Below are 20,849 nucleotides of genomic sequence, written 5' to 3'. Positions count from 1 at the left end.
GGCATCCCCTGGGAAATATCCCACCCTTTCCACCCTCTGACTCCACCACCTCAGCCAAGCTTCACAATCATCATTGCTGTGTACAGTATTCAATTGTTTAAAACTTATACTGCACATTATATATATATATATAAAAAAAAATACAGTCTTTTGGCTGCTGAAAAAAATTTCCCTGGAACCTAACCCCTCCATTTACATTAATTCTTATGGGGAAATTGGATTCACTTAACATTGTTTTGCTTAAAGTAGCATTTTTCAGGAACATAACTACAACGTTAAGTGAGGAGTTAGTGTATTTAGATTACAAGGTCTTTGGGGCTGGGACCTACTGTCTTGGGTATTTCTAATGCATTTAACACAATCTCTAGATAGTAATGGCCATATGGGCCTCGGAATTGTAACTGTTTTAAACTTCTTAGCGCTACACTCAGGTCCCTGTACATGAATAAACTCCACTTAAAATCATATTACCCACGGACTTTTACTGTACAATCCTTATTCTTGATCTTTTCCTGTGATATTCATCTGATAGAGATGGTACCACCACTCCATTATGCCACCTTCCCTTCATTGAGGAGAGCACATAAACCCAGTAGATCTAGTTTTATTTAAAGACATCTCATCTATGTAAACTCAGTATAATATCACTAAGTACAGTATTGACATGGATAGGGACTGTAGGTTTGCATCCATATGTTGGAGATTCTTGAAACTGTTTAATTGAATGCTTCCTTCCTGCAAGTGTCAGTCCTCCCCCCTCTCCACAGCTGCGTGGGCGGCGCCTGCAGATGGAGGCAGCACGCATTGCTGTCTGGCTGTGCGGACCCTCTTTCTGAACCATTCCCCGAGAAGTCTGAAAGATGGCTCACATGGTTAGATATGGAGCTGGCCTTTGCGCTGATGAAGGTTATGGTCACCGGCCCATTCCTGCTCTGAGAAACAAACAAATGCCGGAGCCAGTCTCAGCTTTTATTTTTTAAAAGCCTTGCTCTTTTCCGCATTGTAAACCAGTTACTAGGGTTGAAAGTTTGTCTTCAGTATTTCCTGAGAATCACAGGTTATTTACGATCCCTTAATAGTTGTTGAAGGCTAATCACTAGGGTGCATGTAAACCATAGTCACAGCTCTCTTGATTTCTGCATGGACCCTTGATCATTTTATTGGTGTGGGGACTCTGCTGTCCAGGTTGCTGCTGATGGGTCATTGGAAGCTCCTTCCCAGCCAGCTGCCTATAGCAGAGCTAGCTTCTCTACTGAGCTACCAGTGTGACTTCTGGCCATGAGGGTAGCTCAGTCGTGTGAGAGGTATGGTCTTTGTTGCTTTAGTCAAATCATTTAACCTGACTGCTGTACTTCCATTTCTATAAAATAGAGATAATTCTTTCTACCATGCAGGATTGTTGTGAGGATGACTGATGTTTATATTGGTTATAGGTAAGGCTATGATTTAGTCATGGGTATTTTTAGAACAAGTCATGGACAGGTCATGGGCAGTAAACAAAAATTCATGATCCATGACCTGTCCATGACTTTTATATTAAAAATACCTGTGATTAAATCTGGGGGGGCCAGCGGCCAAGGACCGTGGCTGCTCCGGCCGGCAGGGGATCGTTGCTCAGGCCAGTGGACCATGGCTGCTCCAGCTGGCAGGGGACCGCTGTCCTGGGCTGCCGGAGCAGCGGCTGGTGTAGTTGTCCTGAGAGGGCAGCCTTAGGGTCAGCCACACTGGCCCTTGCAGAAGTCACGGAGGTCGTGGAAAGTCATGGAATCCATGACTTCCGTGACAGACAGGGAGCCCTAGTTATAGGTGGTAAAATTCACCAGAATGTGCACACTGTCTTTTGGCATGTGGTGTTATTTATAGTGATCCTAGTCTTTCTGGTGTCTTGGGATAACTGTCCCTTGCAAGACTTTCACATGTGAAGTAAATTTTCTCACATAAAACACTAGTCTATTAAATTTGGGTGTGCTCCAAAGAGTAATTTCATTAACTGCCCCCAGAATCTTCAGGCCGGTGGTGTGATGACAATGGACAATAGTCATTTTGGTAGTGGAAATGAAAAATGAGAAGAGTACAAGAGACCAAGTTCTGTTTTTGAAGGGGATTGTCTTCCTTCACAGCAAAGTAGTAGTAGGCACAGGTTAAGGTCTATTCCCATACCTCTAAGATGCTCTCTGATTTTCACATAATTTATGACGCAGTGTTTTTCCTTCCCTGTGAGCAAGCCCCTAAGACCATAAGTGCGGCCACACTGACTCAAATGGTCCATCTACCTCAGTATCCTGTTTTCCAATAGTGGCCAGTTGCAGATGCTTCAGAGGCAATGAACAGAACAGGGCAATTTCTAGTGATCATCCTCTGTTTTCCAGTCCCAGCTTCTGGCAGTTGGAGGTTTAGGAACACCCGGACCATGGGGTTGTATCCATGACCATCTCAGCTAATAGCCATTGATGGACCTATCCTCCATGAATTTATTTATAAGTTTATAATTAGTTTATATGACTAGAGAGGATAGTTACGACTTAAGGTGAACTGCATCCAGGAATCTTGAATTGCTGGGATTGAGCCCTTCTGATATTTCTCCAAGGTTATTGGCACATCCTGGTTTTCGTTTTGGAGCTGTGCAGGATAGTAATCTGGCCATCTGTGTAAACATTCAGGAGGCATTATAGACTAGGTTGGTGGATGCTGTCTTTAGGAATGCGTTCTTCATATAACAAGAAGTCCGGTGGCACCTTGAAGACTAACAGATTTATTTGGGCATAAGCTTTTGTGAGTGAAAAACCCACTTCTTCAGATGCATAGAGTGAAAATTAAAGATTCAGGCATTATTATATATATTATTATACCCTCTGATACTTGACATTCTTCATATAGTACAGTGGAGAACTAATACCAGAATAAAGTATTGGCCAAAGTACTTTATTATTATAAACATATTTTCTTACTAGCTTTCCTCTCTCTATGTATGCATATTTAAATAGTATGCTAATAACTGATCCTGGAACTTGGGATCTTTTGTGTAAACTGCAGGCCAGCCTTGTTCTTATCCCCTCAGTCTGGGCTTGAGGTCAAATAGCACAGTCTCATGTGTGAGCTTTTCTCTCTCCTCTTGCTGGTTCTAGCTATATCTCTCTATTGCTGCCACCTTTCCTTCACACTGTTGCTATCCTCACTTTCTCCCAGGATTTATGCAGATTCTGTTCTGCTTCTACAGCTTCCAAAATTCATGTTCAGACTATAGTTTTGGGGGGAGATTATCAAACAATCAAATAGATTATTCATTCTGTTCATTCTCATTCTAATTGATATAAAATGTTTGTGGGACATAAAATAATTTAGTTCTATGTTTTGTTGTATTCTTTTGTCAATAATCTTATAAATTGGCCTACATTACATTGTTAAAAAGGCAAATTCTGCTATACTTCCTGTGGTTAGAAGTATGTCTCACTTGTCTGTACAGATGTAAGAGAGTAATGGAGACTGATTATTTCTTCCAAAATAATGTAGTTTTTCATAATTCGTCAACAGTTCACCTCTCCCATTTTTCATAATCTGTTATGGCTGTGCCATATTTCCATAGTTATTTTGCCCCTGCTTTTTAGTCTAACGGTGAAAATAACTGTATTTGAAATAAGTAAAAAACCACTTAAGTTTTACTGGGAAGTTCAGGCCATCCTACTCTGTGTGTAGGGGACAAAGATTTTGTCAGTGAGTCTCCTGTTTCCACCTGTTCCTTTAGAGTGATGTAAGACAAACTAAATTGTCCTGCCCAATACTGTCAAAAAGAAATTGCCAGGTTTTTGTGTGTGTAACAAAAAAAAACAATACACCATTCAATTTTTTTTTTAATTACTATAATATTAAAGATGTGACTTACATCCTCATGAACAAGGAAATTCAAAGTTTGGTGTGAAGTGTCCTCTGTAATTTACTTCCTGCTTTGCCTTTATATTGCAGCACATATAGTTTAGTGCTTCTCAGCCAATGATGGTGCCTTTCCTGGGAAGGCTCTGAGCAGTTCAGATTGAGTGTCCGAACTGAAATATACAAAAGGAATTCTTTTCTTACTTTATATCATTTTCATTTAAGATTTGGCAGAAGCTGAACAGCTTACTGGGTAATGAATATTCCTTTGAGAACTTGGCAAAAGTAAAACATACTATGCAAATGATCCCGTCACAAGTTTGTGGTCTGTTGATTGGAGATTAAGTATGCGACACAAGATTCTGGTTCTGATCCCAGCCCTGTACTGACTCACTTGTAAGTCACTTAAGCCTGGATCCTCTCAGAGAGAGTGAAAATGACTCAGTAGCCATGTGATTAGAGCACCTACATGGGAGGTGGGAGACCCAGGGTCCAATCTCGCTGCTCCAATCACTCTTTTGTTATCCAAAGTGGAACAGGTTCAACAAGAGTGACTGAGGGAGCAGCATGCCACAATCTCCCATAGCTCCCTGGTTAGGGCACTCCCCTGAGAGGTGGGAGACCCCTGTTCAAATCCTCTCTTCCCTTCTGGCAGAGGAGGGAATTGGGTCTCCGACATCCCAAGCAAGTGTTCTGACCAGTAGGCTAAAAGTTACAAAGTGGGCACCATCCCCACCTCTTCCTCTGGCTGGCTGGGTTTTGAATGGGACCTAATCTGGTAGGCGGCCTCTGAGCACACCTAGTGGATCAGGCCCTACACGTGACTTAGGTGGATGAGTGCCTATCTTCCCCTCTTCCTTCCTCCCCCACTTCATGTTTGTGAATTGGGGGCTTAGGTGGGAAATAAGTGTCTGGTGCCTAGAGTTGAGGCAGTAATGCTAGAAATTTAGGCTCCAAAGGAACTTTTGCTCAAAAACTTAGGTGCCACGTGAGTGTAGGCACCTACAGGGTTCAACGGGAGTTTTGTGAATTGCTGTGGAAGCAAAACTATGAGTGCCTAAGTACCTTTGCAGATTGGGCCTGTAACCCTCACTCTCTACCTCATTTTTTCCTATCCGAGTATAAAGAATGGTATCTCACAGGCATTTTATGACTTGCAAAGCACTTTCTATAATGTGTCATCCAAGAATACTCCTCAAAGTATTAAATATTAAATTTTTAATACAAAGGGGGATATAAGTTATACATTCAAAATGCACCATGAGGGGAGAGGGGGTTCCTTAAGAAGGTTTCTTGTTTTAACCCTCTTAAAAAATATTTTCATCGTGTTGCAGGCATTATGTACCTCAGAGAGGCATCCAGGAACAGTATTTCAGAAAATTGTCTTTGGAGTAGTTTTCAAATTCTTCTCTAGTTCCAGAATACAATAACTGGTTCATTCAGGGGACAAAACTTCAACTTTAACCTTGAATTTCCTTGTTGACTGAAGCTCAGCTCTAACATTGCCATCTTTATAGATCTTTTTTTCACTTCATTTTTTTCTGTGAATGTGGTTTGTTTACTGGAAGTCTTTTAAAATTACACTTCTCTTAGTGGGAGCTTTTGAGAGTTGCTTTTTGTTCTAGAATTGTGATAGTTACACTGTGAAATTGCTTTTAAAGTCAGCGTCCCAGTATCCATCAAAGAAACCCTCAGAGAAAATGGTTAGCCCTAATGTGTAATAAGGGGTTTTCTATTCAGATTTTCTCCATGTAAGCTAAAAAGCTTGTCTCCCTCACCAACAAAAATTGATCCAGTAAAAGATATTACCTCAGCCACTTTGTCTCTCCCAATTCTGATAGAAGTGTGTGGGAAACCTTTATAAATTTCCTTCCTTCTAGTGAGATCAGTGGTTCCGAATCCTTAATCTTCACAGAACTTTATCAAATAGGGAGTAGATGTGTCAGGGAACTGATAACGCAATCCTGAGCCATTCATTTTTAGAGCATCAGTTCGAATCTGGCCTCCAACTCTAGCAACTGAAAGCTGTTACTAGCTAACCGCTTCTTTGGTGGCCTGTGTGAAATGAGTTGATCTCTTGAACACTTCATAATTGATATCCTCATAGACAGTCTTGACAGACACAGTGATGAAAGATGCTGAACTGCCCTCTATAAAATGATTCCTCCAAGTTAGGGGTAAGAGTGATAACTGTATAGTGGGATACAGTGGAGAAGCAGGGAAGCTTACAATGCTACTATATCGCACCTGTTCTTTGGATAGAAGCCTGCAGTCTCCAGAGCTGCAAATATGGCATTTATAAAACAAAACAAAACAAAAAAACCTGCTGCACACATTAAGTAATTTTCCTCTGAAAGTTTATCATTTCTCCTTTCTTGTTAAACCAAACGCAGCACCAGTCCAGAGTGTAAAAACCCAAACAAATGCATGCCAAAATGTCACTTTTTTCAATGGGATTTTTGCACTTACTACATCTAGCAAAAGAAAATTAGCAACTAGATGAACATTCAGGCTTTTGGAAGGAGTGGGTGGGGAAGAAGCTTGCTCTGTTGATCTAATATAAAAATCTTTCCAAAGAGACTTAGATAAAATGTTATCCTCTTCCCTCCCAATTCCACCACATTGACTATTAAAAACTAGCGTACAGACTCTGAGGAGTTGTACACCAAATATGAGCCTGGATCTGTGTTGGTGGTTCTTGGGAAAACCTATGAACTCTTGAAGATGGAGATAAATTCTTAACGGTGATGTCACAAACTTGACCTAACGTTTAAATCAGCTTCTGTACCAGATGACTGAAGGATAGATAATGTGACACCAGGTTTTTTTAAAAGGTTCCAGAGGTGATCCTGGCAATTACAGGCCAGTAAGTCTAACTTCAGTACCAGGCAAATTGGTTGAAACTATAGTAAAGAACAGAATTATCTGACACATAGATGAACACAGTTTGCTGGGGAAGAGTCAACATGTTTTTTGCCTCACCAATCTACTAGAATTCTTTGAGGGGGGTCAACAAGCATGTGGACAAAGGTGATATAGTGTACTTAGATTTCAGAAAGCCTTTGACAAGGTCCGTCACCAAAGGCTCTTAAGCAAAGCAAGCTATCATGGGATAAGAGGGAAGGTCCTCTCATGGATCAATAACTGGTTAAAAGATAGGAAACAAAGGGTAAGAATGAATGGAGAGAGGTAAATAGTGGTGTCTCTCAGGGATCTGTACTGGGACCAGTACTGTTCAACATATTAATGATCTGGAAAATGGGGTAAACAGTGAGGTGGCAAAATTTGTAGATAATATAAAACTACTCAAGATCATGCAGACTGTGAAGAGTTACAAAGAGATCTCACAAAACTGAGTGACTGAGCAACAACGTGGCAGATGAAATTCAATGTTAATAAATTCAAAGTAATGCACATCGGAAAACATAATCCCAACTATGCATATAAAGTGATGGGGTATAAATTAGCTGTTACCACTCAAGAAAGAGATCTTGAAGTCATTGTGGATAGTTCTCTGAAAACATCCATTCAATGTGCAGCAGCAGTCAAAGAAGCTAACAGAATGTTGGGATCGTAGGGAAAGGGATAGATAATAAGACAAAAAGTATCATATTGCCTCTATATAAATCCATGGTACACCTACATCTTGAATATTGTATGAAGATGTGGTCTCCCCATCTCAAAAAAGATATACTGAAATTGGGAAAAAGTACAGAAAAGGACAACAAAAATGATTAGGGGTATGAAACAGCTTCCATATGAGGAGAGATTAATAAGACTGGGACTTTTCAGCCTGGAAAAGAGACAACTAAGGGGGATATGATAGAGATCTGTAAAATCATGACTATTGTGGAGAAAATAAATAAGGAAGTGTTGTTTACTCCTTCTCATAACACATGAACTAAGGTCACTAAATTAAATTAAGGGGCAGCAAGTTTAAAACATGCAAAAGGAAGTATTTCTTCACACAACACACACCTTTGCCAGAGGATGCAGCGAAGGCCAAGACTAGATGAGTCCATCAATGGCTATTAGCCAGGATAGGCAGGGATGCAAAACCATGCTCTGAAATGTCCCTAGACTCTGTTTGCCAGAAGCCAGGAATGGGCGACAGGGGATGGATCACTTGAGGATTGTCTGTTCTGTTCATTCCCCCTGAAGCACCAGGCATTGGCCACTGTCGGAAGACAGGATACTGGGTTAGAAAGACCATTGGTCTGACCCAGTATGGTCATTCTTATGCAATAGCACCATAGTGATTTTTAATAAGCCTCTGCTTTCTTGGGTGTCACAGCATGCTAACAGTTGCCACAATCTGCATGCAAAATACATTGTCGCTGATGGCATGAAATAGTGTCTTGTAATACATATGAGGATAGACGAGCACGTTGGGGTAACATTGTCAAGCCTCGCATTTGGTGCTTAATTATACAGAGAAAAGAGAATTCCATGTTGTGCATGGAAAAAAGTCTGTTATAAGAATGTCAATGACTGAAAGTCAGACTAGCCATTTGGTTAAAACAATACGTTGCCAGTACCCCATGTGGTCTGGTTTGAGAGCTGAATGCTGATTGAGTAAAGCAAGATGTGTGTCCGTCCTAAGCCCCATCTGTCCTCTTCCTTCCCACTCTCACTGTAGAAAGATTTTAAAATTCAGGCAGGTTATGAGCACTGTTAACCAACTGCAGCTACTTTAAATTGAGAAGATTAAAAGTGAATATGCTGCTTGTGCACAAAGACTTCACAAAAGTTTTTTCACCTTTTGAGGAATGGAACAGGGTGTCGTATTAGAGACATTTAACTTGGCAATGGTTTTTGAAAGGTCTACGATGATTGCCAGTCTCTGAAAAATGATTAGTAAAATGCACATTGATCACAGTGTATGTTAGGAAGGAGGGGCCATTTGGAAGAGGCAGCAAGCTTGGTTTTCCTATTTAGCCATGAAGGTTTATTAGCATTTGAACATCAACAACAGACTTGAAAAAAGGAAGAAGTAGCATTGTATTCCAGCTTTTTGATATAGTATAGAGTCACTGGAGAGTGGAAGGAAAAAGCGGTACGGCTGCTCAGATGACTCTCTGCATTCTGCACAAGCGTTTTCACGGGTTTGTAACTCAGCCATAAAAAATGCAATAGTGGCTGAAATTCTGGCAAGCGAGGTCTCGGCCTGAAAACGATTGTTTTGGGAAATTTAGTTTGAGTCATACAAGTGCAAATTCTGCTTGAAAAATGTTAATCTGTAAAGACCATTTTTTGCATTTGTTTATCTCCAAAACACGTTCATTTTTGAAAATGAAATTTATGAGTCTGTCCCTACTGTGGACATCTCACCTTGAAAAAAGGAGTTGTTTCATTTTATAAAAATGAATTGCTGCGCAGGTGGGGTAGTATTTGATCACTTTAAAAGTTCCTGTCAGTGGTTTTTTTGGTTGGTTTTGGTTTTTTTTTTTTTGTTTCTTTTTTTGTCTGTGGCCTTGCTGTGCATTTTGCCCAGCCATATTTAGTCTGCATATTAAATGTTAGTCTCCCAACGATATTTACTTTGTGAACTTAGCTTTTTTCCCCCCTTCACCCAGGTGTATTGTAAACTGACGTAGATTTTACTCTGACGGGCCGGATTTTAGTCCGTGCACTAAATTTTAGTCCGCAGACTAAAAAATAATCCGCGGATTATTTATTAAAATCAATTCCCTCACTGAAAACTACATTCAGACTGTTTAACTGTTAAATTCAGAACATAAGAGTGAGGGAGTTCACAGGTAATGGTGAGTCACGTCCGTCCTTTAGGCACTTAGGCACAATAGAGCACTGACACCATCCCAGCTTTCAGGATGTGCCCCATTGTGCTTAAGTGTTAGCATACTTATTGTTGTGCACTTCACCTGTAACTGTGACTGTCCCTTGCTCTTCATGTTTAATGTTGTACCATTTTGTGTAGTTCTTGGTGGGTGAATTAGTCAGAATTTCTGGTGGAACTGTGTTGAATTACTATAGCTAAAAGATGCAGGTTTTTGCTTTAAGTAATGGGTGCAAGGATATGGGGGGGGGGGGGAAGCCCACAATAAAGTGAGAAAATTAAGTCCATACCCTCACTCCTGAGGAGACATGTCCAGTTCCTGAAGAATCCTAAAGAGATAACATCATCAAAACAAATCCATTGGTGGGGAAGTCAATCCAAAATGGAGAATAATCCGCGGCGGCCTGATACACTCATAGCTCACACAAATTTAAAACAGCCAAATTAGAAATACAAATTAAAACTTCTTATTTTCTCTTCAGCAGAAATTATAAATTGGTTTTTTAAAAAATTTTCACATTGTGTCTCTGGGACAGATTTACAGAGGAAAAATATGTAGTCTGTGCATGAGGGATGCACACACTAAGACAAACTAATTCAGCCCCATTGTCTATGGACATTTATATCCAGGACAGAGAGGACTGCAAATTGCTTAAGATGGCAGCTCAGTTACCCTTTTCTTTCTAGTTAGAATTTTGATTTCAACTTTTTTTGTTATTTATTTTTTTAGTAAACGCACTGGCATTGGAACATAAGTTAACATAGAAATGTTTCTATACTATGCCTCACCATTGCACAATCAATTTTTTTGGCATACACTGTGGTCAAGTTGGACTTGCTGCTATGGAGAGTGATGTTTAAAGTTTCTAATTGTATAAACATTTTCTATGTCCCACACGCCATGGATTTCTTATAATATTGGATATATTTTTCCTTGCTGGACTATTCTCTTTTGGATTGACTCCCCCTGTTTGGATTATTTCACTGCATTATCATCTTTAGGACTCGTCAGGAACAGGACATTTCACCTCAGGAGTGCGGGTATGTACTTAAATATTTTTTCAAATTATTAGGGCTAGTCTTGAAAAGAGGAGAGAGAAAAGCTAGAAGTGGAAAAGTTGGGTTAAAACAGCCACACATCAGGTAGCAGCCAGGTGAATATTTTCCCCGTGTCATACAAGAAGGTAATGGTTAGATAGGCGTAGATCTGCACACGTTTCATTTTTTAATTACTCTTTATTTGCGGAGGGTGGGTATTTGTGTGGGGTTTTTTGGTTTTTCAGTTTCTGGCGTATAGATTATTGTAGTAATTGCTTACCTTGAGTGACTCATTCCCAGTCGAGACAGAGGCTGAGCAGTTGTTTCTTAAATTCTATAAATGTTGACAGAGGTTCACTGACCTGAAGGATGAAGAATTTAAGGGAGTGGGGGGTCAGAGGGATTCCTTTGTTAAAGGGCAGATTTCAATGGTTCTCTGTTTTCTATCTTCATTTAATAAAAGGAGACTGTCCTGTTCTCGTGTGGGCTGTAACTTGGGAATCATATGCCACTGCACCACCCTTGTATTGTGGTCAGTAATCCGAACTCTGGAGGCAATGAGTTTTGACACTGAATGTAAATAACCTCCATCTATCCCTCCCCCTAAAAATATACACGCAGCTACTTCAAGTGTAGAAGTCATTAGAACTGACTGCAGGGGCTACAGCATTTGGGCTTTAGTACCAAACAGAAGCTTTTTCTTACATTACTGTCGTGCTCACGGTATCTTCCCAGCAACCTGAACAAATTCTGCTCTTTTAGTACCTTAACTCTTTGACTCCAGGAGTCAGGATTCCCTGACATGATGAGTTAGTACAGAATGCATTAGAACTAACTCAGGTGCTCCTGACCCAGCTGGGCACCAAGGGGTTTAAAAAAAAAAAATCAGTCAATTGTTGTCAGTGACCTGATTAATTTTAATTAATATGAGCATAAATGTCTTCAGTTTAAAACCTACTGAAGCAGAGCCTGTCCAGGTGCCTGGGGCTGCAGTCAGTTAGCATGTGATGTATAGGTCATTCCTTGGTGCTAGGTGGTTTGGGTTCACCTGCATTGGTTCAAAAGCATTTTGGATTAGCTCAATTGCATCAAAAACGCTGACATCAGAATTTAACACTCCCACCCCACCTCTCACCACGCTTCTCCCTGGCCTGTATTCCACGTGCAACAGAGTGAACGGAAACAGCTCAAGCAGCGTGTTAAGGACATGGATGTGACTGTCCAATTTTGCCTTGAATGTAATGTGATGGGGAAGGCAGATTTGGGGAGTCATTCTGGCTATGTAGGACCATTTTTTAAGGGATATGAACTATAACTTCAAGGAAGAACTGCTGTGAACTCTGTGGTTTGACTCTCTCAGAAGTTTACCTTGAGGATATAAATAGCTTTCTCACTCATCACCTTTTAGTGTTCTCACAAACTCCAAATGTGCAGGAATTATCTCTGTTAACTAATAGGAATCACTTAACACAATAATGTCAAGAAGAAGAAGCACCTGTAAACTTGAAGTAGAGAGCTTTTCTGCACCAAACCTGTTCATTTCCAAACTTGAACAGTGTCATCCATAGCAATAATCTGACCAACTTGCCTGCAAAAATCCACATTAGGGGGGGAAATCATTTGTTTGCTGCCAAAATGAACAGTGGCGACCTTTTTAATTTTAACTTTCAATGAATCCTGCTCATTTGCACCCCTCTCCCTATCATATGCATGGCTGATTTCACCCAGTGTGTGTGTTGTCATAAGATCAATGAATTTTCCTTTAATTCTTAAAGTTGTTTCTCTGAGCTCTCCCATGCAGCCTTTCACTAGCATTGCACCTTCACCCACACAGCAAAATCCTTTGCACTTAACCTTTTCAACCCCAGAAGCTGGATTCTCCCATCCCAATACCTGAGGACCCATTATATTAGCACAAATAGCATTTAGTTTCAACTCACTAGGCACTGAGAGATTTAATTGCTCAGACTTGCTGCAGTAATAAAAAAGAAACAAGCCCAAACAATCTGTCTCTTGTTTTTCTGTAGGTCTTCCGACCCCGCACTCCACCAGAAGCAATCGCACTATGTAGCCGTCTGCTGGAGTACACCCCCACTGCCCGCCTGACTCCCCTGGAAGCATGTGCGCACTCTTTCTTCGATGAACTACGGGACCCAAATGTCAAACTACCCAATGGGCGAGAGAAACCTGCACTCTTCAACTTCACCACTCAAGGTAGCCTGTGAGCACTGAGGAGCCTTCCGTTGGGAAGAAGCACTGTGCCAAAAGTTCTGTCATACAAATGCCATTCCCCCAGTAGTAAAATCAAGAGGTGGGGCAAGAACATGGACCCGTTGTATAGCCAGTGATCATTCTCAAAAATGGACTGCATCAGCTTCAGGGAGGGGAGGAAAGGGTTATGAAATCATTATCCTCTTGCATTATTGATTCAAACTCAGTCCACGGGACTGGAAGTCATTACTGTCTGATTGCATAAAGTAAGTTTGCAGCTTCAGGCCAATTCCTAGTGTCCACAGTCCAAGTGACACCTTTGTTTGGAGTCTCACCCAGAGGTTGAGGACCCGGTGGACCACGGAGACTGAATTGCCTTCTAAAGGTGACCCTGTTCCATCATGTTTGAAGCAGGTTTTGGGAAGCAATGTGGGAAAGCTTGCACTGCTGCTGCCAAGGCTGTCTGGTCTTGCGGGGGGCGGAAATATGGAGTCCTTAGTTCTCCAGGGCTGTAAATACTATATCCGTCATCCAGCAGAAAGAACTTTTGAGGAAGTTACTTTTTAAATTACACAGCATGATCCTGAAATGTTTCATGTTGAACTATCTGCGGCCATACCAGTACCAAATTAGCCATCCTTGCCCCCCCTTTCCCCCCAAAAAATGTACGTGCAGAGCTTGCATCCTTTACATCATTTATCCTCTCCGTTCACATTTGATGAGTCTTCAGGGTTGGTCTGGTTCAGTATGGAGTGCAAGAAATGTGGTGTACAAGCTTGTTAGTGTTGTAGTGTAGTCTTCTAAATAAATAGCTGCAAGCCCTTAGCATCAAGGCGGGGAAGAATCCCTGTGCATTGTTACCTGCTAGGAATCCGTTCCCATTCCAGTTCAGCTCATGTAGTTTAGGCATTGATGCCTGCTCTACAGTAAGTGCAAGATCCACCTTCTTATGCTTGAAACAGAGTCCTGTCCATGCTCCCAACTTTGAAACATGGTGCCCTGTTGTAACCCAGATAACTGAAGCAAGGTTTGTGTCCATACAATGTAACTTTTAAACCATGCTACCTCTTTAGTTCAAGCCCTGCCAGGGAGGGTAAACACAAACGTAGTCTTGTGACTTAACATGATTCACGCTACCTGTGTGGGAAGTGCACTGCATTGGATGTACCAAAACATCTCCCAGAGAGAGAGAGAGAGGACAGGCTAAACCAATATGGAATGTAGTTTTAATAACACACACAGGGCCGATTTACATTATAAGGGGAGATTGTTGTACTGTTTAGTCCTGCTAGAGCTGTAAAAATCATTGTCCACACACAAGATTGTGCAAGTGTTGCTAGTATTATTGAAATTGCACAACCTCCCACGTCACTTTGAGCAGGGGGTTGGACTAGATGACCTCCTGAGGTCTTCTTCAACCCTAATCTTCTATGATCCTGTGATCGCTTCCATCCACAATTGTTTACGCATTTTTGTCACCCTGAACTACCAGTGTTGTAACAGATCCTACCAGCTCAGTTCCACCGAGGCATCTGATAGTCCTGTTACTATTGTGCTGTGTTAGTCATTGCTAGTGTGAAGTTTTGCTGTTGAACCAGCAGATAAGAAAATGATTTTCTGCCTCTGACACAGCTGCCATTTTGCCAGTGTCTTTTTTAGGCAGTAAAGAGCAGTCGGGTGTATTGTTCTATTTTGTTTTTTTAATCAAAACGTTTCATTTGAAACCTAACTGTGTCTTCACATAACTAGAAATCTTCGCACTATGAGCTTTTGAGTGCTATGCCGGTCCAGTTCACTTTCAGACAAAATAGCTTGGCTTGGAAAGGGGAGCAGTCTGAAATGTATGGGGGCTAAAAACTCTGAAGGGCTTGTCTATGTTGAGAGGAAATTGTTGCAGTGACATAATTGCGTGAAAAGTTAGGTCCTCTCACTTGTCCTTGTGACTGTTTAGCAATGTTTGCACATGCAGCAAACAGGTCTTAAAACTGTAGTTTTACCAATGCATTTTGGGATTCCTGAAGTAACTAACCCATTGATATTGGGAACAGGGCTACTGGGCAATTTCTAAACACAAGACATTGCATTGGGATGGAGCTAGGAGGACAAGCTGAACTGATACATCTGTAATGTTTGACTTCCTTTTCCTTGATGGGGATATACCTCTGTAAACTGCCCTGATTCTGCTAGAACTGAACTAAAGACATGGTCCTAGTGGTGGCAGCCAGTCCTTGTAAGATGTCTTGGACAATTGTGTGTGGACAGGAGATGCTGAAGTCTTTGCAATCTAAAGGCTTTCCAGGTAACGGCTTCTTACAGCCATATTTAGTTTGTTTATTTACAGAGTGTAGAGAGGGCTTCAGAGTCCTGAGTTGGGGATTTGATTCAGTTAGCATCCTAAAGTTAAGGTTCCTTTTCATATCTTGGGCTGGAAATCTCCTGAGAGAGAAGGGAGGCAGACAGGCTGCAGATAATACAAATCCAGCCATTCCCTGCAGTATTTTGGCATGTCCAGTAGTGGGCAGAACCAGGAGGTGTGTTGCAGCTACACACAAATGAGAGAACACATATTTAATCAAGTTTTTAACCAAATCTTTAATTAAATTTCAAAAAATTGCAGTTTGTTTTGGGTCAGTTATTTTCTCTGAATTGATCCATCCCTCTCTAGTTGAAATACTGTGGTATTCACATCATCCTGAATTTAGATTCCTGGATACAATGGAGAGGGTGCGGGCCTCTTCTGCCTATTATCTCTACTCCCTAGAGTAGCTTCTGACATGTTTGCACTTCTAGTAGATTTTTCTGCCTGAACCACAGGTGGGAAGATGCTTAGTGAGTGAAAGTGGCTATTCTGCCAGTGTGAGCTGAGTTCTTTAATGACTGGATGCCAGAAGAATCACAGGAGAATGGAAGCTGTGTTGACTCATTGTAGTTATACTAGGTCAGCCATACCTTTTAGACATTGGGAGTGTGGCTGTAGACGCTTGGTTGCAATACATTTTAGCTGGGTGTGCTATCTCTAAAACACTGCCATCAAGGGGTACTATGTCAAGCAAAATGAATGACATTTTTGCTGTGCTCTTGGTAGGGTAAGTGTCCATATTTCCCCTTCATTTCCCTGTTGGATTATATGCCAGTGGGTAACAGAAAGAAAAGTATATTTGTTTGCACTAGGAGCTGTAGAAAGAGCGAGATACACAGTGAGTTCTCTATACCAACTGAGTTAAGAAATTACTCATGTGTGGGGGGGGGAAGAGTGGAGTAACTTCTTTGGCCATGGAGCGGCTAGTAGCCATGTGCTCATAGTTAGATGGTGTTGGTCTGGTTTCAGTTATTGCAGTGACTCATGATTACTTACGGCCAGTCAGAATATCTGTGTATTTTGTGGAAGCACAGCCCAACACTGTACACTGGTGAGAGGTTAGTAAGTAGTCGAAATGAGCTTTCTCCAGCTTGGCGTCTCAGTCAGTTACTTTTTCTTTTTACATTATTTGTTGAGAAAAGGAAAAAAATCAAATGGACGCGTCAGCCCTTATAGGCTCTAAATTCAATGTATATGTTACAGAAAAGACATAGGCTCCTTAATCTGTGTAGTAGATAAAACCCAGTAGCTAGTGACAGTCATGTACAAAACCACCCTTTTTGTCTGCGGGATGGTTGGACTTGGTTTCAGGACAGATTTTTCTCTTTTTACAGAGTTTATATTAACTACTGTCTGCATGCACTTCTCTCCCAGGCAAGGTCTTGCAGTGCCAAGGGTTGTCTTTCTCCTCCTTCCTTGAGGTGACTGCCCCCTTGCTTTATCTGGATGTGGCTTCCTTTAGAGGCAATCTTTTCCACTTCTGAAGCAGCCATCGGGAGGCTCTCCTTCCTCTCTGCTCCATTGCGAGCTTCGGTGTAGTACTAGAGTGATCCCCTTCAGGGCAGCCTGCCATATTATCACTTGATGACCTAGTCGGCTCCACCCCATCACACTTAGCTGATAGCGTTACCACCAGTTGCCATTATAAGATGATTGTTACTCCGATACATATTGCGTCTATTTTAAATTTGGGGCCTCAGCAACTTGACTGTTCTATTTTTATTAAGTTACCTTTTTTTTGAAAGAACAGTAGTAACTTTTGTGTTCCATTTAACTGACCTTAAAATCAAACCCCTCGGCTTTTCACTGTGTCTTCAAGGGAAGTATCAGCCCTTCTAGGCTGCTTGGCAGCATTTAAGGAGACTTAACTATGTCACTGGTGTTGGGCTTGTAGGTCCCTGACTAGTGGAGTTTAATGCAGTGTAGCTGTAGCTGTGTCGATCCCAGGGTATTAGAGGGACAAGGTGGGTGAGGTAATAGCTTTTATTGGACCATCTGTTGGCGAGAGAGAGACACAGACACTGTCCCATCTCAGCAGTATAGTGGCATCTCTCGAATGCTTGTCTCTCTCACCAACAGAAGTTGGTTCAATAAAAGCTATTACCTCACACACTTTGTGTCTCTAGTGGAGTTTGTGAGCCAAGGAACTGACTCCCCTGAGCTGTTGGCGAACCTGTAACAGTCAATGCCCAAAGAAGCACATTGTTGTCATCAGCCTTCTCCTTTAAGATGACTGAGTGGGTGTGGTCATGGAGGGAAAGGGTGATTCTCAGAATGAAGTCGTATTAACAGGCTGTTTCCAAGGCCCAGGACTGGTTGGTGCTTTGCTTACTCCACGGTCATCTCCTTTCACGGGGAAATGATCACTTCTTGTAGCTGATATAGAGACGCTTTGCTCTGGAAATTCCCATGCTCGATATCACTGTGGCTTCCTCTTGCTCATGGACATACATGGAAGTGTAATGTGACCTTGTTTATTAGGGCATGCATTTCATTGATGGTTACGTGTGCTGAGAAACCCAAGGAGTTAATCTGCATGCAGAGGTTCTGTGTGGACTATAAGCTAACTCTGTTTGTTCCACCTCCCCTCCAGAACTGTCAAGTAACCCATCTTTGGCTTCGATCCTCATCCCTGCTCATGCTCGGAATCAAGCAGCTGCTTCAACCCCTACAAATGCTACAGCAGCCTCAGGTGAGAACATGCGCCTGCCTGCCTGTCTCCCTTCTCTCTCAAACTACACTCCTTCCATTAAGAAGCTTGAGTAACAGACCCTGGGGTGGACGAGGAATAATTTAATTCCAACTCCATTTTAAACTCAGTCTTGTTAGATTAGCTGGCTGTGGGCACTTTGGCAATACTAAACTGAGTCCTAACCCAGCTCATTTTGATGACGCATCCTGGTGTCTGTGTCTCTTTCACTCAAATTTCTAGTGTGAAGAAGTGGAACAATGAGAATAAGCTCACCTTCAAAAGATCCTTCTGGTCAGTTAATTTCTGGAACCCACAGACACTCAGCGCTGATTTTGTTGAGCTCTAAACTTTAGCTGGTTTTAGAGATACCCAGAAAAAAGAGAAAAGATCAGCTCAGTAAATGTACCCTCATCTGAAAGGTTTATTTCCAATCAAATTTTGACTGATTGTGGATAAACAAGATTTTCTCACTAATGCAAAATACATTAGCACTTCCAAAAAGGATTACCAAGGGATTCACTTTTAGTGTATTGATTTCTGCTGCACCTAAGCAGTTACAACTTCTTACTGTAGATGCCCTTATACCAGCTTCGGGCACCAAATAATGCTCTGGCTTTTTGCCCAACTGAGAGTGGTTCTCTTCTTTGTCTCTGTCTCTTGCTGTCAGAAACTTATAAAACCTCATTACTGGCTGGAGACACACCCTGGTATGTTGTGATCTTATATGAACTTACAAGTTGAGCAGTGTTAGAGCTTGGCTAAGAGGTCTCCAAGGAAAATTTGGGAGTGCAAGTATGATCAAGTATGATATAGTGTTGATGATTCAAGAGAGGGCACTCTTTTCTCTGAGTCAGTGCTGAGCCAATGCCTCAGTATGCTCTCGGCGGTTTTGTGTGGCTGAAGGTGTTGTCTTTCAGATGAGCCGTTAAGATGTGCACAGGGTACAAAAAGTATGATTGCTTAGAGGTGACGAGAAATTAACTAGTGTGAGTTCAAAAAAGCAGTGTCCTTGCTTTGCTTAGCACAGCTTTCGAAGAGCTCACATGGGGAAAAGCATTTCAGGTCAAGTCCTAAATCTGAACTGTACTAAAAAATGGCTAATTAGTGTCAGCATTTTAACCCTCCTGTTAGTAGCCACTATATTGCTGAGATGGGCCAGTGTCTTTGGTCCTCATGAGAATCTTTTGCAGCTACAGAGGAATTTTGATTTATAGTTCAATATTATATAACTTTCAGTTACATCATCTTAGTCTTTTGCATACACAGCTATTTTGATGATCTTGGACCCAAACCTGTGTAGTCTTTACTCATACAAAATTCTTGTGCCAGGAGGAATTTAGCCTGAATTAAGATTTCAGGATTAGGCTCTGTTGGAAATTGTGTGAACCTGATTTGTTTTAGCTCTGGCAATAGAATTCACTGTCTAGACCAGGGGGTGTCTCAACAAATTTTTGGTGACCTCACAGTGTGACGGCCGACTCTTGCTCGTGGCCACTCTGACAATATTTCCTAAAATACTTAATTAACTTCAGGAAAAACAAATATTTATATTTACATGTCCAAATCATTGTTATTGATTGATTGTAGGGTTTTTTTGCAGTCTCAGTAATAAAAATAATGTAGTTATATTTTGGTGCCCTTGCCTCCCCCAGGCCTCACTGCTTTCCTTCCATGGCCTCAGACCCCAGGCTTACCCCACTTCTTGCGTCTGAACCATAGCACCCAGTAAGGCCGGCCCTGCAGACTCCCAGAGCCAGAGTCCCATAACTGGAGCCGGGAGCGGGGGGGGGGGGGGGGGGGGGGCTGGAGCCCACAGCCGGAGCCCTGCTGCCATGGCGGGGGGGGGGGGGGCGGCCTGAAACCCAAAGCCCTGAAGTTGGGGGCGGGGGAGCCTGCTGCCAGAGTCCTGTGGCTGCAGCCAGGTATGCAGGGGACTAAAGCCTGCTGCCGGAGTCCTGCGGCTACAGCCAGGTATGGGGGGGACTAAAGGCCATCCCTGAGCGCTGCAAGGAGGGGTCACTGCTTTGCCCCCTTCCCCATCTCTGCACAAGAAACTGTTGTGGACGCAGGAAAAACCCCTGGTGGCCACGTGTGGCCACAGTGGCCACATTTGAGAAACACTGAGACCCTGAGCAGCAAAGTTCCTCTAATCATTAAACCAGTATCAGAGCAGCATGGGAATGGGTTTGCCATCTGACACAGGGCACCCACACTGACAGTGACACTTTTCAGCAAAATGTTTGCCCTTGTAAATAAACTATTCAAAGCCACTCTTACACTGGTGAGATGTTAGCTGATTGTAGATGTAGCAGGAGACTTCAAAAGGTTACACAAGTTAGTGTGGGTTAATTGCATGGTAATACAGTATGGCGTTTTGTCCCCCTCTAGTGGCTAGACCAGTTATAGCATCTGTTTGAGTTTGAGTCTTCGTACCTTCAAGCCAGTGGACCTAATCAGTTAGCTCAGGTAGTAGCCGCTCAGACTTCAAAATCCAGAGAGTCCAGGTGTAGTCCCCACAAACAACCCACCTTAGGGACTTGTTACATAATCACTGTCACTTCTGATGGTGCTGAAGTGTTGTTGTTACATAGCGACATTAAATCTGTGTCTCTATAATGCAGTAGCTGAAAATTCAGGATACTGTGCTGATCAAAACTGGGATGGGGGAGCCAATTTTTGTGTTATGATCAGCATGACAGAATACTGTCTACATCTTCCTGAATCCAGAGTAGGGTCATGGTTAAAAATAACCTCTAATTGGTAGTTTTTCCCAAGTCTTGCATGGTAATGCTGGTCAGGAGAGTTAGACTTTGTCTTGCCAAATTCTCTTAGCATGTAAACTGCACTCTATTTGGAATAATAGCACACCTTTATTTAGCATTTGT

General features: G+C 42.0%; 1 protein-coding gene across 4 annotated transcripts in view; it reads left to right on the top strand.

Annotated features, from left to right (window-relative positions):
- The window catches only part of GSK3B (glycogen synthase kinase 3 beta), a 264,258-nt gene that overhangs the window by 229,452 nt on the left and 13,957 nt on the right, over window positions 1-20,849 (top strand). For 2 of the 4 annotated variants that reach the window (XM_074974579.1, XM_074974570.1), the window contains exons 9-11: window positions 10,667-10,705; window positions 12,730-12,916; window positions 17,866-17,964. In XM_074974579.1, coding sequence (XP_074830680.1) covers window positions 10,667-10,705; window positions 12,730-12,916; window positions 17,866-17,964 — 325 coding nt within the window. The remainder of the gene's footprint in view (window positions 1-10,666; window positions 10,706-12,729; window positions 12,917-17,865; window positions 17,965-20,849) is intronic. The other 2 variants (XM_074974595.1, XM_074974587.1) reach the window with 2 other exon arrangements.

Source organism: Natator depressus, chromosome 1 (assembly GCF_965152275.1).
Source record: "Natator depressus isolate rNatDep1 chromosome 1, rNatDep2.hap1, whole genome shotgun sequence".
NCBI lineage: Eukaryota > Metazoa > Chordata > Testudines > Cheloniidae > Natator > Natator depressus.
Note: the sequence above shows the minus strand (reverse complement) of the source record. Positions and strands in the feature narration are given on the sequence as shown.